General features: G+C 44.3%; 2 protein-coding genes, 1 long non-coding RNA gene and 1 pseudogene across 7 annotated transcripts; 1 reads left to right on the top strand and 3 right to left on the bottom strand.

Moving 5' to 3' along the window:
• Positions 1 to 2,757: 2,757 nt before the first annotated feature.
• On the bottom strand, positions 2,758 to 8,998 carry LOC136526761 (putative UDP-rhamnose:rhamnosyltransferase 1; annotated as a pseudogene).
• Positions 3,934 to 6,116, top strand: LOC136526763 (uncharacterized). Of its 3 annotated transcripts, none has more exons than XR_010776575.1 (4): positions 3,934 to 4,060; positions 4,173 to 5,322; positions 5,420 to 5,580; positions 5,672 to 6,116. It is a non-coding gene; the product is annotated as an uncharacterized lncRNA (long non-coding RNA). The 3 variants fall into 3 exon arrangements; XR_010776576.1 differs by having other exon boundaries at positions 4,037 to 4,639; positions 5,291 to 5,322; XR_010776574.1 differs by having other exon boundaries at positions 4,037 to 5,322.
• Positions 8,999 to 9,014: 16 nt separating the features above from the next.
• On the bottom strand, positions 9,015 to 16,602 carry LOC136526759 (uncharacterized). Of its 3 annotated transcripts, XM_066519355.1 has the most exons (9): positions 16,445 to 16,602; positions 14,441 to 14,662; positions 14,272 to 14,345; positions 12,871 to 12,951; positions 12,554 to 12,646; positions 11,108 to 11,227; positions 10,750 to 10,821; positions 10,488 to 10,565; positions 9,020 to 10,395 (listed from the first exon to the last, which is right to left on the bottom strand). In XM_066519355.1, the coding sequence occupies exons 2-9, from the start codon at positions 14,544 to 14,546 to the stop codon at positions 10,204 to 10,206; spliced, it is 816 nt and encodes a 271-aa protein (XP_066375452.1). In that variant the 5' UTR covers positions 14,547 to 14,662; positions 16,445 to 16,602; the 3' UTR covers positions 9,020 to 10,203. The 3 variants fall into 3 exon arrangements, with proteins under 3 accessions (XP_066375453.1, XP_066375454.1, XP_066375452.1); XM_066519356.1 differs by lacking the exon at positions 11,108 to 11,227 and having other exon boundaries at positions 9,015 to 10,395; XM_066519357.1 differs by lacking the exon at positions 16,445 to 16,602 and having other exon boundaries at positions 9,017 to 10,395; positions 14,272 to 14,359; positions 14,441 to 14,657.
• On the bottom strand, positions 15,201 to 16,438 carry LOC136526760 (agamous-like MADS-box protein AGL62). The gene has a single exon (XM_066519358.1). It carries the CDS (start codon positions 15,975 to 15,977, stop codon positions 15,423 to 15,425), a length of 555 nt encoding a protein of 184 aa, XP_066375455.1. The 5' UTR covers positions 15,978 to 16,438; the 3' UTR covers positions 15,201 to 15,422.
• Positions 16,603 to 18,546: the final 1,944 nt, after the last annotated feature.

The raw sequence follows: 18,546 nt of genomic DNA on the forward strand, positions 1-18,546 counted from the left end.
GGTCTGGCTCGTTAGTGGATTGTGCGCGCGCGGGTGGTAGGGCGTTGCTAGGTCGGCTTCATGGGCCGCGTGCGCGTGTGGGAGGGCAGGCGGGCTGGTTCACAAGGCCGAGTAGGCCTGGGCTGCTGCTGCTGCTCTCTATTCTTTCCTTTCTCTTTTATTTATTCTTTCTTCTATTTTGTTTTCCTTTCTCTTTTATTTGCACAACAAAAGATCAATAAAAAGCAACTCACTTGTTTAGAATTAAAATGCATGCAAGAATGTAGGTGTTAGGGATTCTAAACACACACCTATACAACAATTGACATGCTATGCTTATGACTAATGCAACACTTAGGGTTAGCTCCTACAAATGTCACTCATCATCACATGGGGTTAAAAACAGAAAAATTTTGTAGTTGGGATTTTTGGTGTGTGGATTTTTGGGTTGTTACACCTTACTTGTGGGTAGGTTCTTGCGGTGTCCAATTGTGTGGACAAGGTTTGTGCAACACCTCTTAGCTGCCGAACCATCAAGTGTTGCTCGACACAACGGGGACTAGCGTGCCGGCAAGCATGTGAACCTCGGGAGAAAAATTGGTGAGTCACTTGTCTCTTGGATTTCTCCCGATGACTGATTGGTATTCATCTTGTGATTGGTTCATTCCTCAACGCGGCGGTATAATCACCTTACTCACTCCATTACTTTCCCACAAACTAGTTGTAGCAAGCTCTTTAGTGTAGCTAGAATTGAGAGCTTGCTTTGTAGCTTAGTTTCATCTAGTGGAGCTCTTTAGTGTAGCCTTGTTGAGAGCTTTTAGTGAGTAGTGACATAGCCGCTTGTGTGACTAGAGATCATAGCAACTAGAATTGTTGGGTAGATGGCTTGCAACCCTTATAGAGCTAGAGCAAATTTGCATTTCGCCTTTTGTTTTACTAATCAAATTGTTCTAGTTGTTTTGTAGAATTTTAAATAGGCTATTCACCCCCCTCTAGCCATATTAGAACCTTTCTATTGGCAGTGATACTATTATTTTCGGGTGGTGTTGCCAACCAGCAGTGATAATTACTCATCAATGCCGGATGTTTTTCAAATTCGGCAATGATAGGCTTGTCGCTTATGAACTGGTAGTGATACCCCTATCACTGTCATATTGAAATTATCCGGCAGTGATGTGCCAACAGTGATTGTCTATTTTGGTGTAGTGTAGGGAGAAGCTTCACTACCGGGTAAACACAAAAAGCCAGCAGCGATGCCATTGTATCACTACGAGGTAGCTACTGAACCTATAGTGATCATTTGCCATCACCATTGGGTTGTCCTTTACCCAGCAATGATCATGCCAGATTCTAGAAATTTGTTTTAATCATTGCATCGGTTTAGATTGTTGGATGCACCTACCCAGAGTGAGTAGATGCATGAGTCATCAATCGTTAGACTCAACTACTGTCCGCCACAACCTTATAATAAATTGGCTAGATCGACTATGAGGAAGCATAAGGTAGAGAGTAGGATGGCCACGATGGCTAGGAGCCATTTGTCGCTACCATAGGAGCAATTGCTTTTGAAGACACCAAAAGAATGCTTATGAAGATAAGGCCATGCCGAAACTAGGACACACTAGGAGCGATGCTCGGGTACCTTCATTGTTGCATGGACTACCTAGTTGGTTGTTCGGATGCTTTGGAGTTTTGGTTGATCCTTGTTTCTCATGAAAAATGTAAGGGTATACTAGATATGTTCAATAAATGCTAGAAAAAATGATGTAAAGTTACTTTATACATTTTCCTTGGTTGCATGTTATATACTTACGTTTGTGACCTTGCTCTATTTACTTTAGATACACAGGCAGAGATTCATGCATAGAGACCTTTAGATTGGTTGCCAGAAATGGTTGTTTTGATGTGTCGGTTTTTTGGTAAGGTGGTTAGGTTGATTAGAGCTACACAATAGGCGACCAAAGGCAATTGTTCGCACACTGGTTTCATGGCTACCAACGGTTTGTGACGGCTATCCTTGCATAACAATGGTCAGTCCGATGCAGAACAACATTGGTGGACGACGCAAGTAGCAATGATGTCACGACAACTACACAGTTTGCAACGGCCTACTGCAATTTTTGCCTTGCATGGCAGTGGCTTGGTTGGTGTAGGACATTGCCTTAACGGTGGCACAAGTATATCAATGGTGTTTTTGACTTGGTAGTTTTTTCATCTGGTGATGGTGTGCGGTTCCGGTTGATTAGCGGAGTGGTAACACTTATTCCTTTTTTTGTAGAAGGGCAGTGACGTGGTTTGGTGGTGTGTCATCAATGTACGGACCATGTTGATATCTCATTTCAACCGTACGGTGTAGTTTTTGTTATTTTTAGTTGTGTGCTCTTTGCTATTTTTATTGTTGGAATTGCGTTATTTTATTGTATAATCTTATTGTCTTACCCATCTCAATTCTGGTTTACCTTCTTTTTAATATAATCGGCACTGCCCGTTATAAAACATGTCACTCCTTCCGTTGTACAATATTTGTCCATAACATATCGTGGGTATGAATCAAGAAAGTACTAGTTTCAAAAACCAAAAAGAAAATCATTGTGAAATGATCATCTATGCCCCTATTAATTGTAGTAATATAAATTGTTTTCTTTTATCGAATAATTTAATTAAAGGTAAGGAGTAAAAAGACTAAAAATCTACACTTATAATTAGTGTTATCCTAAATGGTAAACGGTAAAGAGTCGGTCACTTGTCGTTAGCAATTATTCAAGCTAAAAAGGCACTTATTAAACGAGCAAAATGGTTGTTCAAACCGGATAAACAGTTGATGAGCTAAACAACGGCTCACATGAACAGTGCTCAAAACACCTCATTGGGAGTGTAATAATGTATATTGTGAAATGCTTTTATCCTGATGATATGGACAAATGGAGTTCCTTTATTAGCGGATGCTGTGGTGAGACAGATACCTTAGAAAATCTCTCAGGCACTGATCATTGGCCTCATCATTTCCAAACACTCTGGCTAACTCTTTGGCCTTAACCCCCAACTCCTCGCCGTCGCGCTCCGCCATGACCTTCCTCAGGGCAGCAGCAATATCTTGGGGCGCGAAGGAGCCGTCCTCCTCGTCCCGCGGTACCTCGACGCCGATCTTCTTCTCCACGAGATGCCTGGCGTTGAGTCCCTGATCGAACATCAGGGGCAGTAGCACCAGCTTGACGCCGCGCGTGAGGCCCTCGATGATGGAGTTCCAGCCGGCGTGAGTCAAGAACGCCCCAACGGATCCGTGAGCCAGGAAGCTGACCTGAGGTACCCAGCCTCGGCAGACGACTCCGCGGCCGTCGACACGCTCCTCGAAGCCGGTCAGCAAGTCGCCCGTCCCTTCTTCCCTGCTATTGTTGGCGTCGCCGGGAGCCCGGAATGCCCACAGGAACGGCAGGCCGGAGGCCTCCAAGCCGAGAGCGATAGGTTCCAGCTGTGCACTTGTCAACTTTGCCTCGCTGCCGAAGGCCGCGTACACGACGGAGCCTGGCGCCTGTTCTTCTAGCCATCGCAACGTTGCCTCGTGGCCTGCGACGTCTTGCGTTGGCGGTGGAGGCAAAAGCCCCACCGGGATGACCGGCTTCTGGTAAAGCTCGCCGAGCAGCTGCAGCCACTCCGGCTCGAACTCCCTACTGCTCCTGATGCCCACTACCTGGCTCCCGTCGATGGACATGCCGGAGCGGTAGAGCTCCGCCACCCCGGACACATCCGGAGCCACGGCCGGCTTGAACATCTGTCGCACCTCGTAGCCGCGGTACGCGATGGTGGTCGGGAAGGGCACGAAGTCAGGGACCTCGGTGAGGTGCTCCGGCGCCGTCTTGGCGTACCTGCCTCGGCCCATGAGAGCCTCCGGGGGTCCGAAGAAGCTGAGCACCGCGGCGGCATACAGGCTGAGGTACGCGCACGGCACGCCGTGCCTCGCAGCGGCCTGGGGCGCCCAGTACGCCGCGTAGTCGGTGAGGACCCAGTCCGGCCGCGACGTCTTTGGCGCCTGCAGGATGTCCGATAGCGCAGGGAAGAAGGCGGCGTCGTAGGCCCGGCGCAGGTACGGGCGGAGATAATCGGAGGCGTAATTTTTGTATTTTGGTCTCTTTTGAAAATATTTTTTTGCAAAAAGACCTATGTCAAAACGTTTGCTGAAAATAGACCATTTTTAGGCGTCTTAGAATATGACACCAAGGTATGAGGGTCGGCGTCGACTGACACGACGCTAAGGTCTTGCCACGTCACGGACGACCTCGGTCGACGGCGACATGGTGGCGCGTGGGGGTCCGACACGTCGGCGTCGTGTCAGCCAACGCCACAGGCCCAACCTCAGCGCGGCGGGACTACGCGCCGAGTTATTGGCATCATCCGGCGCGCGGCTCAGGCGGCCCAACAACGCTTCGTGGCCCAATAGCTCGACGCGGGGTCACTTAACGCCGAGCCACCAGACTCGGCGCGGCCCGACTCAACGCCGAGGTCTGGTTTCTTGAAGCCGCGCCGCAGCCCCCTTCTTCTTCCTCCCTCCATTTTAAAGACCGGCGGCTCTCTATCTCCCAAATCCCGCCACGGCCCCCACGAAACTCTAACCCCCAAATACGACCATAGGTGGTCGGATCTCATCTCCCGAAGCCTCCTCGAGGTAATGGTCCCTCCCCTCCTCCAATCTATCCGCGTAGATGTGCTTGCATTGTCTCTAATCATGTGGAATCATGGGTGTATGGTGTTTTGGTATATGTGTGTTTGCATTTGCAAAATATATGGCTTAGAATGATTGAGTGCATTGTTGTTTAACTGTTTTATGTGCTGAACATGTTATGTTAGTTTGGTTTCTAGTTATTTTGGTTATTAGGGTTCTTTGTTTATTGTAGGTGTCATTAGGGTTAGTTATTTGTTGGTCATTAGGGTTAGTATGTATTTTAGTTATTTGTTGGTCATTACATTTTAATTTTTTATGACTAGAACATTTTGCCAAGGTACTCCTCTTTTCCATCTTTCATTTCATCCATTTAGATTCGGTTGTTTTTTACTTGGCATTATAGGTTTGGTTCATGTTCATGTCATTCGTGCAATGTATGGTGGTTCAAATGATTGAATGACCCAAATGTATGATTGTTGTTGTTGTATATGTTCTGGTTTATAATCATTGAGTTAAATTTTATGTTTGTTGGGATTCAAATTTGCTTAGAGTTTGTAATGAAAAGCTTATTTAGGAGGTATGATGATTTAGTGTTAGTAGCTTTACATTCGTTGCAAGGTACTTTGGATTGATTTTTTTTCTACGTAATGTTAGGATGCCCGACGTGGTAAAGCTCATATTTCAAGGTAATCCCAATGTTTATTCATTATTTGTGCAACAAATAGAAAACCCTAGGTTTAGGTTTGATTCTCCGTTAATATGACTAAATTCTTTCAATTGTAGCTATGGTCGCCAGAGGGTAAATCCCTACGACCTAAAGCCTCTCCCTGAAGATGTTCCTCGACCAATGTGCTTTTGTGGTGATCCTTGCAAGGTAGACATCTCTGAAGATGAGGAAACATATAGACAGAGAACCTACAAAGCAACAGCGCCGTGCATCGATTGTGAGAAATTTTTATTGTGTGTTAATTAATTTTTTTGTGATATTAAGTATTGCTTATTTATTTGTTTTGTAACAATTTGTTTTTCTTGCAGATCGTTCCACAACTGTGTGACTTTGAGCAGTGAATTGACACTGAGATCAAGAAGTCGGACAAGCAGCATCTAGAAGGCCTGAAGGAGTGAGATGCGGAGGTTAAGGAGAGGTTTGAGCAGAGACGCAGACAGGAGGCTATAGAAAAAGAGCATAAGGAAGAGGAGGAAAGAAGGCGTGTTGCTGCGTACAGGGCGGAGAGGGAGAAGAAGCTTGAGCGTGTGCCCCGAGCGAAGGCAGCGATGGAGGAGAATCCCGATGCCCAGAGGAAGGGAAAGTGGCCTCGTTGCACTCAGTAGGTATTTGGTTTATTCATGAGCGATGTCATGTAGCCCTGAACTTTTTTTACTATGTTGTAATGCACTCTGCTTTTATTTCAGATGAACTTATTCTCTGGACTTTTTTTATTATGTTGTAATGCGCTATGCTTTTATTTTAGATGGTCTTATGACCTGTACTTCGTTAACTATCCTAGGACTGTAGTGCCAAGTTAAAAAATAACCGAATCTAAATGGATGAAATGAAAAAGGAGAAAGAGGAATACCTTGGCAAAACGTTCTAATCATAAAAAATTGAAATGTAATGACCAACAAATAACTAAAATACATACTAACCCTAATGACCAACAAATAACTAACTCTAATGACACCTATAATAAATAAAGAACCCTAATGACCAAAATAACTAGAAACCAAACTAACTTAACATGTTCAGCACATAAAATAGTTAAACAACAATGCACTCAATCATCCTAAGCCATACATTTTGCAAATGCAAACACACATATACCAAAACACCATATACCCATGATTCCACATGATTAGAGACAATGCAAGCACATCTACGTGGATAGATTGGAGGAGGGGAGGGACCATTACCTCGAGGAAGCTTCGGGAGACGAGATCGGGGCACCTAGGGTCGCTTTTGGGAGTTAGGGTTTCGTGGGGGCGTGGGGGAGCCGAAGAGCAGAGCCGGCGCTGGTCTTCAGAATGGAGGGAGGAAGAAGGGGGCAGCGGCGCGGCTTCAAGAGACCAGACCTCAGCGTTGAGTCGAGCCACGCCGAGTCTGGTGGTTCGGCGTTAAGTGACCCCGCGCCGAGCTATTGGGCCACGAAGCGTTGTTGGGCCGCCTGGGCCGCGCGCCGGATGGTGCCAATAGCTCGACGCGTAGTTCCGCCGCGCCGAGGTTGGGCCCGTGGCGTTGGCTGACACGACGCCGACGTGTCGGACCCCACGCGCCACCGTGTCGCCGTCGACCGGGGTCGTCCGTGACGTGGCAAGACCTCGGCGTCGTGTCAGTCGACGCCGACCCTCATACATTGGCGTCATGTTCTAAGACGCCTAAAAATGGTCTATTTTCAGCAAATGTTTTGGCATAGGTCTTTTTATAAAAAATATTTTCAAAAGGGATCAAAATACAAAAAAATTCACATCATCGGAGGGGAGGTCGATGTTCGCCTCGGCACCCTCTGGCAGGTGCTCGACCGGAGGCAGTGAGACGTCCACGACACGGATAAGACTGGCGAGGTCCGTAGGGACGTCAATGAGCCGACGAGTGTTCCTTGGCGTGGAGAGGAGGGGTGACGCGGTGGCCCTGCCGAGCTATGCGCTTCGCGAGCTCCGTAAAGGGGAGGATGTGGCCGAACCCCAGCCATGGCAGCATCAAGACGTGCATTATTATGCCGCTGTTGACGGCTTTGGCAACGGAATCCAGAGATCTTGTCAAGAAGATTTGTCGTTGTTGGCTTCTTTGGCATCCTACCACACATCTAAAGATTCTTCAGTTTCGGTTCTCCCAATTTCGCTAATCAAATACTGCAGCAATTCGGCCAGGGCCAGTCACGAGCCACAACTTCGCAATGAAAAAAATCATCGTCCCACGTGGATGATGTGAGAACATTTAAACAACTAAACAAGGACAGCTTTAGCAAGAAGATGTTGCGATGAAAGCGCATATTGCAATCATATATTTCTAAGTGTTTTGGACGTTTCAGATGTATGTTGCAACTATTTCATATGGATGTTTGGGGATGTTGCACATATTGCATATGTTGCAAGTGTTTCAGAGGCATGTTGCAAATGTTTTCAAAGGTTTGTTCAAAATGTTTCATCTGTTCCCGACACATATTGCAAGCATTTTGATCTAGATGTTATGTTTCACACATATGTTGCAACAATATGTTCCAAATGTTTTAGTTGTTTACTAGCGCGTCGTCTGTATGGTTAAACTCTTCTTCTTAATTACAATGATACGCAAATCTTTTGCGTATTCGAGAAAAAAAAGAATACTAAAGAAATTACTAGCACATTCACTAGATATGGATGGTGGGTCGGTTATGTTCAGGGGACGACGCCTTTCATGTCTGCGCGCTACCGGCCAACAGGTCTTTTTCCTCTCTGCGTCTCACCGTCTCTCTCAAAAATATCTTCTACTCCCGTGCTCGTCCATCGTATGCTACTACATTATGCGCTCGCTGCTGTCATCTTCCCTGCCACGCACCCCATCCCGTCACCACGCCGTGCTCCATCCTTGTCACGCCCGCTGCAGCTCCTGTGTGTGTGCAGTGCCCTGTACCCCACATGCCAAGGTGCTGTCGACACTGTCGTTCCTCACCAGAAGGTTGTGCCCGCTGTCGACACCGTGGCCGCCACGATGCTCGACCTTAGCAAGAAGATGTTGCTATGAAAGCGCATATTGCAATCATATATTTCTAAGTGTTTTGGACGTTTCAGATATATGTTGCAACTATTTCATATGGATGTTTTGGGATGTTGCATATGTTGCAAGTGTTTCAGAGACATGCTGCAAATGTTTTCAGAGGTTTGTTCAAAATGTTTCATCTGTTCCCGACACATATTGCAAGCATTCTGATCTGGATGTTATGTTTCACACATATGTTGCAACAATATGTTCCAAATGTTTTAGTTGTTTCAGTAGTATGTTGCAATAAGTGTTTTCATGTTACAAGTGATTTTGGATGTTGCATATGTTTCACACATATGTTGCAAATGTACATTCCAGATGTTTCATCAGTTTCGTACGTACGTTGCATTCAATTGTTTCATATTGTGTGGAAAGTTATGGAGCACGAGGGAGTGATGGTGGCACGAGCACCAGGAAGTGGGGTGCAGCGGGCCCGATGGACAGGTCATGCGATGCACTGGGGGGCGTGCGTGTGCAGGACAACGTGAACAACCTCGAATCAAGGAGGATAGGACAAGCTGCGTGTGCGAGGCGAGTCGTCCGTACGCGCGAGCGCTGCGACAGGGCAAGGTGCGTGTGCATGGCGAGAACAAATCAACAAACGGGGATAGGCTGCGTGGGCATCTAGAAACACGCGTCCGTCCAGACATCCGGGCGCTAGCACCGCCGATGATGGATGTTTCTTCACTAGCTCACTTTTTATAATGATGAAAAATCCTATCGATGAGTTGGGCCATGCTGAATGTTGTTTGAAAATATTGCTTAGTACTCCCTCCGTCCAGGAAAGAATACAATTATAGGATCCACGCCAGTCAAAGTAGGTTAAGTTTGACCAAACTTATAGTAAATGATATTAGCATTTATGTCTCCAAATAAATTTATGTTGAAAATATATTCCATAACTAATTTAGTGATATTTATTTTGTATCATGAGTGTCAGCATGTTTTTATATAAATTTTGTCAAAGTACAAATCGTTTGACTCCTCGAGATGCGAAAATTGTATTCTTTCATGGACGGAGGGAGTATATTCTTTCTTGAAAATCGCAATGCTTGTAGCTAAGGAGAACGGTCCTATAGACGGTGACAATCTATGTTCCATCTAAGCATATGCGTTGCTCATCGAGATACATAAGACGCATGCATCTACTACTGATCCATCAGGCTTGTGTATAAAAGTTTTCTAGTTGACCGCGAAAAAATCAATGCAAGTTAGAGGATCTTTGAACTCAACATAAACTGACAATCTAACCGTGGAGTCCTAGAACGTAACCCACATGAGAATTCAGCCAGTTAAGTCTAAAGACCATAAACCAATAAACCATAATAGTCCTTCGGCCATGACCAATAGATTAGAACCGGAAAAGCGAAATAAAACGGGCAACATAGCATATAATGGTGTCTGTTAATTTATGCAATTGGTACATACAATAGCATGACATGAGGACATGTATATCGGTGGTCTCTTATATATACTGTCACTAATGCTCAACATAAATTTAGAAATAACATTAGCCAAATGGGTTGTCAGTCAGGAGTCTATTTGCCACTAAACTATATAAGTTGTTTTATGTAATTTCACCATTCATCCTAAGATTTTTTATGCTTAAAAAAACGATTGCCAATGGCCTTAAGTCTTTGAAAGTACATGAAGCAATACTACAGATTTCCTGGACCCTAAAATACCTGCTTTTGTTGTACAACTAGCTCAATTCTGCTTTTTTCTCAAAAGAGGTTGAGAACAGGTAAAATGCAAAATAAAACTAGAATCGCCAAGTCATGCATGATCAGATAAGGCGGACAGATAAATAGAATTATGACAGAGAGCTCTATCAATCTCTTGATATGCGAGCAAGCAAACCAGTGGGTGTTTGAACTGTTTTTATGTGCCCAGATCCAATCAAATCGCGAAGGAGGAACCGCGTATCAAGAGGTGATAATCTTAATTTTGTATTCTCCAGTGAAGAGAGCAGCATCTCCTTGTACTTTCTACGGTTCAACAGCGAAAGAATTTCCTTCCTGCCCTGCTCAACACAACCAACTCAGATGGTAAAAGATGTCCACGTTGGCAACTTTGTAAAACAGGAACTGAAAATATATATCAAGGTGCACAAACCTGGGATAGGCCTTTCAATATGGGGCCAATTCTTGGAATAGAAAACCAGTAAATATTTGGATCAATAAGTTGGCGAGTCTGGAAGGAAAAAGGAATCCAGCATAAACAGCAATATACAGTTAGTAAGAATTGGTAAATAGAAGATAGATCATTTTATTTTCATACTAGGTGTAGAGATGGATAAGCATGAAAACAGATGATACAAGTACAGCCACACTACCTGTGATAATGATCTTAAAACAATAAAGAGGAAATTACTTACTAAGAGACCAGCATTCATCAACAGTGTGATATGTTTGTCTGTTACATCACCGCCCCGTGATAACAGTGAGCACTGCAATGAAAGATATTAGATATATTCAACTATTTCTTTAATAGAAGATATCAATGAGGTGGAAGTGTTACTATAGCAACAGTGTAAATACTATATCTTGGTTCATCTCCTAGTTATATTTAAGAAACATTTGACCACAAAAAAGGTCATCTAAAGAGTAGCAAATGCAAAATTCTGACAGAAATCTGTCTATATTTTCAATAGCAAATGGTAATTACCTCTAATAAGAAAAGGTCAAGATAGAATCCTGCACAGAAGTAACTAATACCTAATTCTTGATACCTACCAGCTCTAATTGATTTATGCTAACATCCAGTTTTGAAGGGACCACATATCTCTCAAACCACTCAAATACTTCACTACCATCTTGGTCTTTACCCCCTGACCGTTTAATAGCAAAAGCAACCTGCATTAGTTTAATGCAAGAAAGAAACATATAAAATAGTTTAATATGAAAAATGTAAAGAAAAAATGATGAATTACATATTCACTGCTTTGATACCATTTGTCAAATTTGAACACTTGGCTTTATCATAATCCCATGAAAAACAAAGCCTTTACAGAATTTATGACTAAAACAATGCACAATTTAAGCCTGTGAAGGATTAAAGTACAGTTGAATATTGAAATAATCGATCAGATACAAAATGTATGTGCATAAATATACACATAATGCCATGTCTTCTATATATCCATGCCTTTGTAAGCATTTCATTTATCATTATATATAGAAATATGTTCAGAAAAAAGATAGGGTTTTCATATGTCCAGAAATCTTAAAAATGCTTTTCCAGGATAGCCATTGGACAAGACACAAAACCTCTTCTTTTCATCTTAAGGTTGTAAAAAGACATAAAAGTAACAACTAGAACTACATTCACATGGTGAAAACAGCAGGTCAAAACTTTTAAAGAACCAAACTTGTCTGGTGCATACAGCTATTATTGCAATTATGTACAGGTACAACTCAAAGATTTGCTCTAAAGACCTATGTTTCGCGAAAGGTCCTCTAGCTGAGTTGGTTAGGTGGCTTCAATAGCACTTTCAGGTCCTGGGTTCAACTCCCCATGGGAACGAATTTCACACGGTAAGGTTAAAAAAATCCCCTCGTCCGTCCCACGCTAAAGCACAGGTCTAAGGACCGGCTCAGTCTCACATGGGCAATAGTGGCGCTATGTATAGGTGGTGCAGGGGTTCGGGGTTTTGTCAACCTGCGTGAGAAGGTTACCTTCTATCTTAAGCAGAATGCCCGGGGGGGCGTCATACCCCCCCTGCAGGTCGAGTTTTAAGAACCTATGTTTCCAACATTTCCTAGCAGACTGCAAAGGGAAATGTCTGCCTCTTCCCTTTCTAGCACAGAAGGTTCACCATGGGATCGTTCAGATATACTGACCGAGGATGGATATTAAGAGGCTCAGTATTGTGAGTTCATACTTGCCACATGGCAGCTTGGTGTTGGATCCTTGTTTCGCTGCATTCATTGCTTGCATGTGGTTGCTGCTGAGTATACATGGCCAAGAAAATACTAGTGCCCGGTTGCAACCAACCGTTCGGTTATCGTGTGGGTGTTAATGGCTACTTCATTTCTAGGAGACGCCTAACAAGAAGGACATTTCTCAAACTGCACCAGCGCCTTACAAACGGTACCAGAGGGAGTATATGATAGTAGATTCGTACTACAATTACTGTCACCTAGTGAACCTATTAATGCTGAAACAGGAGACAGACATACCTGTTTCAAATAATCATCCATGAACATGATTGCATGATCATCCTGCCCAGAACTAAGTTTGAATATTCGTAACACTTTGTCTTTCTTGAATGACTGAAAAACAAGAAGCGTTCCATTTTTCAATGCCATGGTGATAACCAAGAAAACAAAGTATCTTCACAAGTTTAGTTTCTTTTTTGTTATTATATCGAATCTATGAATGTGATGAGCAATAAAAACTATCATGTTAATATGGTAATTCTACAAACCAATGCAATAACAAAGACAAAAAAAACACATCTTATATAAACAGCAATAACATAAGTTTAAAACAAAACCTCCAAGTCTCTGTCAACTTGTGTTCTGTCCTTCACGCTGCTATACAATTGTGACTGCACAATGAATGGCTGCGCCACAACCTGCAAGTGATGCCAAAATAGGATATAACTTACACAATGCCAGAAACAAAACACAATGAAATAATGAAACAAGTAGCACATGATTAACAAAGTTCACAATAGAGTTTATGATGACATTTCCACAGTTTCATAGTGCACCCTCCTGTTATTTGTACGTGACAAATTTTGGAATATTTGTCTCACAAGTAAAGAGTTCTTATTGCATTTTGTCTATGCATCAATGATTCTAAAGTTGTAAGTTAAGGTTAAGGAGCTGAGGAGTTTCATATAATATAACAGGGTAAGAACAGGCTAAACACTATAAACAGTACAGTCAAATTCTCAGACACATAGGTAAGGTGCATCAGGGGAATTGCCCTTCAAACTGCAAAAGGTAAGGTGCAGTGTCCTATTCAAGATACACACTTTCAGCAGGAACAGACGGAATGATATGCCTTAGTAATTTGCTTCTGAATCAATCTACCTAAAGAGATCAAGATAGAAAAAATGGAGAAATTTTTGTTTCAGAACAGAGAATTTACACATAATGGATTAAGCCGTTTATAAAACATGATATGGCTAAACTGCCAGCTGCACAATGGATTAAGCCCTCTACCGGCTGCACAGTGTGACTACAGTTTACGTACTCTCGCCGTCATCCCAGATTCCACAGCAGTCTCCTGCTCCTGCCCCAGTAGCTCCTGCTCCACTTCCGCGTGGTGCTGTTTATGTGGCTCCGGCAGTGAACCATCATGCCATGACCACACGCAGGAAGCATGGATTTCACCTTCCTGCTCTCTACAATGCAAGTACTCTGTCGCCAAAATCCCAATAATGTATCGCGGTGCTTTCACTGATCCGAATTGGAGGTCTGCGGTCTGCCATGCAGGAAGAACATGATGCTCTCCTGGTTAATTACACCAGGGATCTTGTTCTGCGTCGCCCTTAGGCCAATATTGTCACTACCAAGGCTGTGTTCGGCTGCTGGGAAGTTACTGCTGCGGCTGGCTGGTCCTAGGTGTCGGCTACAGTAACTTGTGAGGGAGAGCAGCCAGCCCAGCCAGCGGAAGCTGCCCAGCCGAACAGATTACAAGTCAGTCTTTCCCACAAGTTCACTGTTGATGGTACACTGGAGCGCTACAAGGCATTCCAAGTCCAAAAATATATGAAACAGAACATGTTCTTTACCCACCACCACACACACACACACCAACAGCATTCCAAGCACTGAACAAAGTTAATAGGGATTGCAGAACATATAAAGCGATAAATTGAAACTTATTTCTGTTGATCAAAGATCTTAGAGGACTGAAAGTTATATTTCCAAGGAACACAAAATACCTTATCCAGCTTTGGAAACTGTGCACGCATCAATTGAAGAGCTATCATGGTATCATTGAATGTAAGATTATCCTCTGCATCAGGAAAACTGTTATATATAAGAGCTTCAGTTTCTTATGACTGAAGGCATGAACAGAGGAGACAAAACTGGAGAAAGAGAGTAGCGCACCAAGGCTTGAACAGATTTGATCTCTGTCTAGTGAATGTTCATTATCATCAGGAGAGCGTTGTCGCTTTTTAGAGGGCAATGAATATGATGACGATGGCTCTGTCATCTTGATCTTGACACAGTCTATTTCTGAGAGATGGCATCAAATGAACAAGATGAAATGTCGCCGTACAATGACTGGAGGCAGATCCTCTGTTCTACATCAGTTTCAGGAGATGCTTCCTTCAAACAAAAATAATTGACACAACAGTATGTCATACCAAATATTAACACAATTGCTGACTCAAGATCATCAATTTTAAAATAGGGTACTTGAAACAAAATACTGTTAGAACTGACACAGATAATGAACGGAATTTCAAACTTGAATGGGAAAATCGAAATGATTATATTGTTCAGGATTACACAAAAGACTTGTTTGGTAGAGCTCCACTCCCTTGTTCTTAACTCCAGATTCTTTATTCTCTAATGGAGTGATTCCAATTGATTCTGTTGGGGGAGCAGGTGAGAATTGGTTCTGGTGTGGATTGAATAGAGAGCAGGTTTCTTTAGCTCCTAACGGAGAAGTGATCCTTGTCTGCTCCATACCAGAATCAATACATTATTTTGCTGTTTGGCTGAGTGATTCTCACGGAGCTGCTCCAAGGTGCGCTGCCAAACATGGTCAATGTATTGCTGATATTCATTGTACGTGCCAAGTTGACATTATTCATCAAGAGAAACAACTGGTATACTTATTAGCTGGTTGCATCGCTGCGCATTTCTTGGTTGTATAACTTGTGTAATATCGAAACTTGAATTTAAACTCTTCGACCTTAATACAAAATGATGTGCAAATCTTTTGCACATTCAAGAAAAAAAACTTATTAGCTGGTAAAAACTATTACACTAAGTTTTGGTTTGTTTGAGTGGTCAACTGTCTTAACTGCCTAAGCAACCAAGCCCTAACCAAATCAAAAGACCCAGTTTTGCACAGCCGCTCCTACTGCAGCCGCGACGACAGCGAGTCCAAATGGCGCTGCAGGTTGACCCTGAGCCGGCGGAGCATCTTGGCGAATTCAGGCAGCTCATCCTCCCCGAGCTCGTCGGAGTCCGCCTCCCACCAGAACTTTCTACCGGACTTTCCCGCGGCCTGCCTCACCGTCTTCCCGATGGCGTCCATCCGCGCCTTCTCCGTCGCTGAACGCGCCCTGGTCTCCTCCGTTCCCCGCACAATGGCCTCCGCCTCCGCGCGGTCGGCGATAGCGCTTGCGTCGTCTGTGTCCTGAAGCACCGCTAGGAGCTTGGCGTCCAGCTCCTCGCCGGGGATCGGGGCGTAGCGGCGGAGGACGTCATCGACGGAGGGAGTGCCCCGCGCGAACGCCTTTTTGCCGGGGGAGAAGACAACGAGGGCGACGGGCGAGCCGCAGAGCAGGAAGAGCTCGGAGGCCTTCTTTTGCAGGCCGGACTTGCGCTTGGAGAAGGTGACCTCGAGCCGGCCGGCATCCTCGATGCGGCGGATCTCGATGCGCTGCCGCCCCTTGCTCGGCCTCCCCATCGTCGTGGCAGCCCGTCTGCTGTCCTGCTTCTCGGGCTTCCTTCCTCTGCTTAGTGCCCCAATGCCTAATTTTTTTTCTCAATTCTAAATTCTCATCTCAAGAAGAAGATGCGTTGATGCTAGGAAGATAGAGGGGGGAGGGGTTATATATAAGTAGAAGAATCACTGCTAAAAATGGCAACGGATCCTATTGGTGATTTCCTTCCTTGCTTGCGTCTTTGGTGGTACGGTGCGGGTAAGGCAACGGCACGCGGATACGATCATATTTAAGGAAAGCAGGAAATCAATCGAGGTCCTTAATTGATGGGAGGAAAATCAATCAGCACTGCCCTCCTCCACGCGGCGACTGAGGGAACAAAGAAAGGGGATTCGATTCGATTGCTCACGGCCTCACGCACTAAAGATCCCGCTGAAGAAAGCTCGCTCAATTGCAATTAAACGGCACTTGGGTAGGGCTTCATGCTTACCGAGAAAGGAGCCTCTGTGTCCGGACCTCTGGTTCTCCGTTCTGCTCCAGTCTAAGGCGGCGAGAACGAAGAGCAGGAAGAGGGCAGCTCCGCAGGCGCGAGGGTAGGAAGAAGAAGAAACGTCCGTGTTCGGGCGACGAGGGATGTGGTTGGTCTGCTGCGTGTGTTTGGAGCGACCGACTTGGACTTGGACGGGAAAGAAGGTGGGCCGTGGGCCGGATGTGTAAAACATTTTCGGCTTTGATTCTTTTATTATGCTCAAATATAATAAAAAATCATGAAAATGCACTAAAATTTATAAGAAACTAAATATTTGAAATACAATCTCGCAAAACTACAGAAAAAAATTTAACAATCCATAAAACATGGACAGATCTTCATGATAAACTAATAGTGTGTTTGGTTTGTAAAATCATCTCATGCTTCATGAGGTGATGTATTATGATTTATTCTCTGATTTTTTTGTGAAATCAACATATTTCTTAGTGTATATACTAATTATTAACTTGTGAGAAATGAGGCGACGATGAATCAACCTATTTTATTTATTCTATGAAAAAAAGAGGAGTAAAAACAAGATGAACCATCTTATTTCTTAAACCAAACACACGGTGAAGCATTGTCTAGCTTCAGTTCTTGCACCTCATGCACTATAGCAATGACTTGTTTTTTTCTTCCTCCTTAAATTGAATTAAACAAGGGACCACTTAAATCACTATTTAAACTTCACCGGCTTCGAACCCTCTATTCACTATAGCTGGATCCGCTTAGAGACGCTCTGGAACACAACACGAACACATACCGGAGCCGAACACATCTCACCGTCAGTGGCGGAGCTGGCCTGGCCCAACGCCTAGGGCCACTCCATGGCCTCATTTTGGTAGATTAATTGAGCCTCTTTGGAACAGTGTGCTACAGGTAGATAAAATGGGCCAACGCCTAGGGTCGTGGCCATAGTGGCCCTAGGCTTTCCTCCGCACCTGCTCACCGTTCCTAAGCCTGGGCGTTCGGGTTACCCGATTTTTTCGGGTCGGGTAATTCGGGTAATAAAAATTGCTACCCGATATTACCCCCGAAAAAACACTACCCGCAAATTCGGGTACCCGATAATTCGGGTTCGGGTTCGGGTATTACCCGATATATCCAAATTTACAGAAAACAACAAACTACACTAAATTTCAGTAGCGATCTATACATAATTTCAGTAGCAATTTGTATAGAATTTCAATAGCAATTTGTAGAGAATAATATATTACAGTCATTCATTCAAATAGAGAGAATTATATTCTAATAAAGTGATAAGTTAAATGGTTCAGCTAACAACACATGATGAATACAAAGACAAAACAAATATTTGGGTAGTTCGGGTAGTTTGGGTACTGGGGGATATTACCCGAATTACTCAAACTAATTTCGGGTAATCAAAATCGCTATCCGAATTTGGGATCGGGTACCTCAGGTTCGGGTAATTCGGGTCCGGGTTCAGATAATTCGGGTACGGGTAATGGGTATCGGGTATTTTGCCCAGGCTTAACCGTTCCCATTGTGGAGCTAGAAAAAACGATAATGCTAACGCCAGCGACTCCCTCGCGATGGATGCATAACATGATGTGCACCATAATTTTGCCATTTTTATTCCCTGCTCATTTTCATGTCTCTTATTCTCAGCCGGATACCGTGCCTCCCTTCGCTCGTTGCTGCGGCGTTCTCCCACCGCGCCCCGACCTTGCACCGCTCGCTCGCTCCTCGCTCTCGCACCGTCGCACGCCCCACCTGCGTCGCTCGCTCCTTGCTCCTCTCCCTCGCCCATAGCATGCCCCACCCGCACCTCGTTTAATGGGAACGGGGGTCCCGATCTTCTGTCAAGTAGAGGTAATTATCGTTGTGGTGGAGAATGACACACCGATCCGGCTTCAGATCGAAAGATCGAACCCTGCAATCTTAGCACCACAACTCATCAGGTTATCAACCGAGACACGAATCCAGTTGACCTCACCAAGAAGGCTAATCCCTGCCTGTGCAACGAAGAACACAAGCAAGAATAAGAAAGAAAGCAACCAAATTGTAGATGAATGATTAATCTCACGAAGTTGGGGTCTCAC

The sequence above is a fragment of the Miscanthus floridulus genome, chromosome 19, assembly GCF_019320115.1.
Source record: "Miscanthus floridulus cultivar M001 chromosome 19, ASM1932011v1, whole genome shotgun sequence".
Lineage (NCBI taxonomy): Eukaryota > Viridiplantae > Streptophyta > Magnoliopsida > Poales > Poaceae > Miscanthus > Miscanthus floridulus.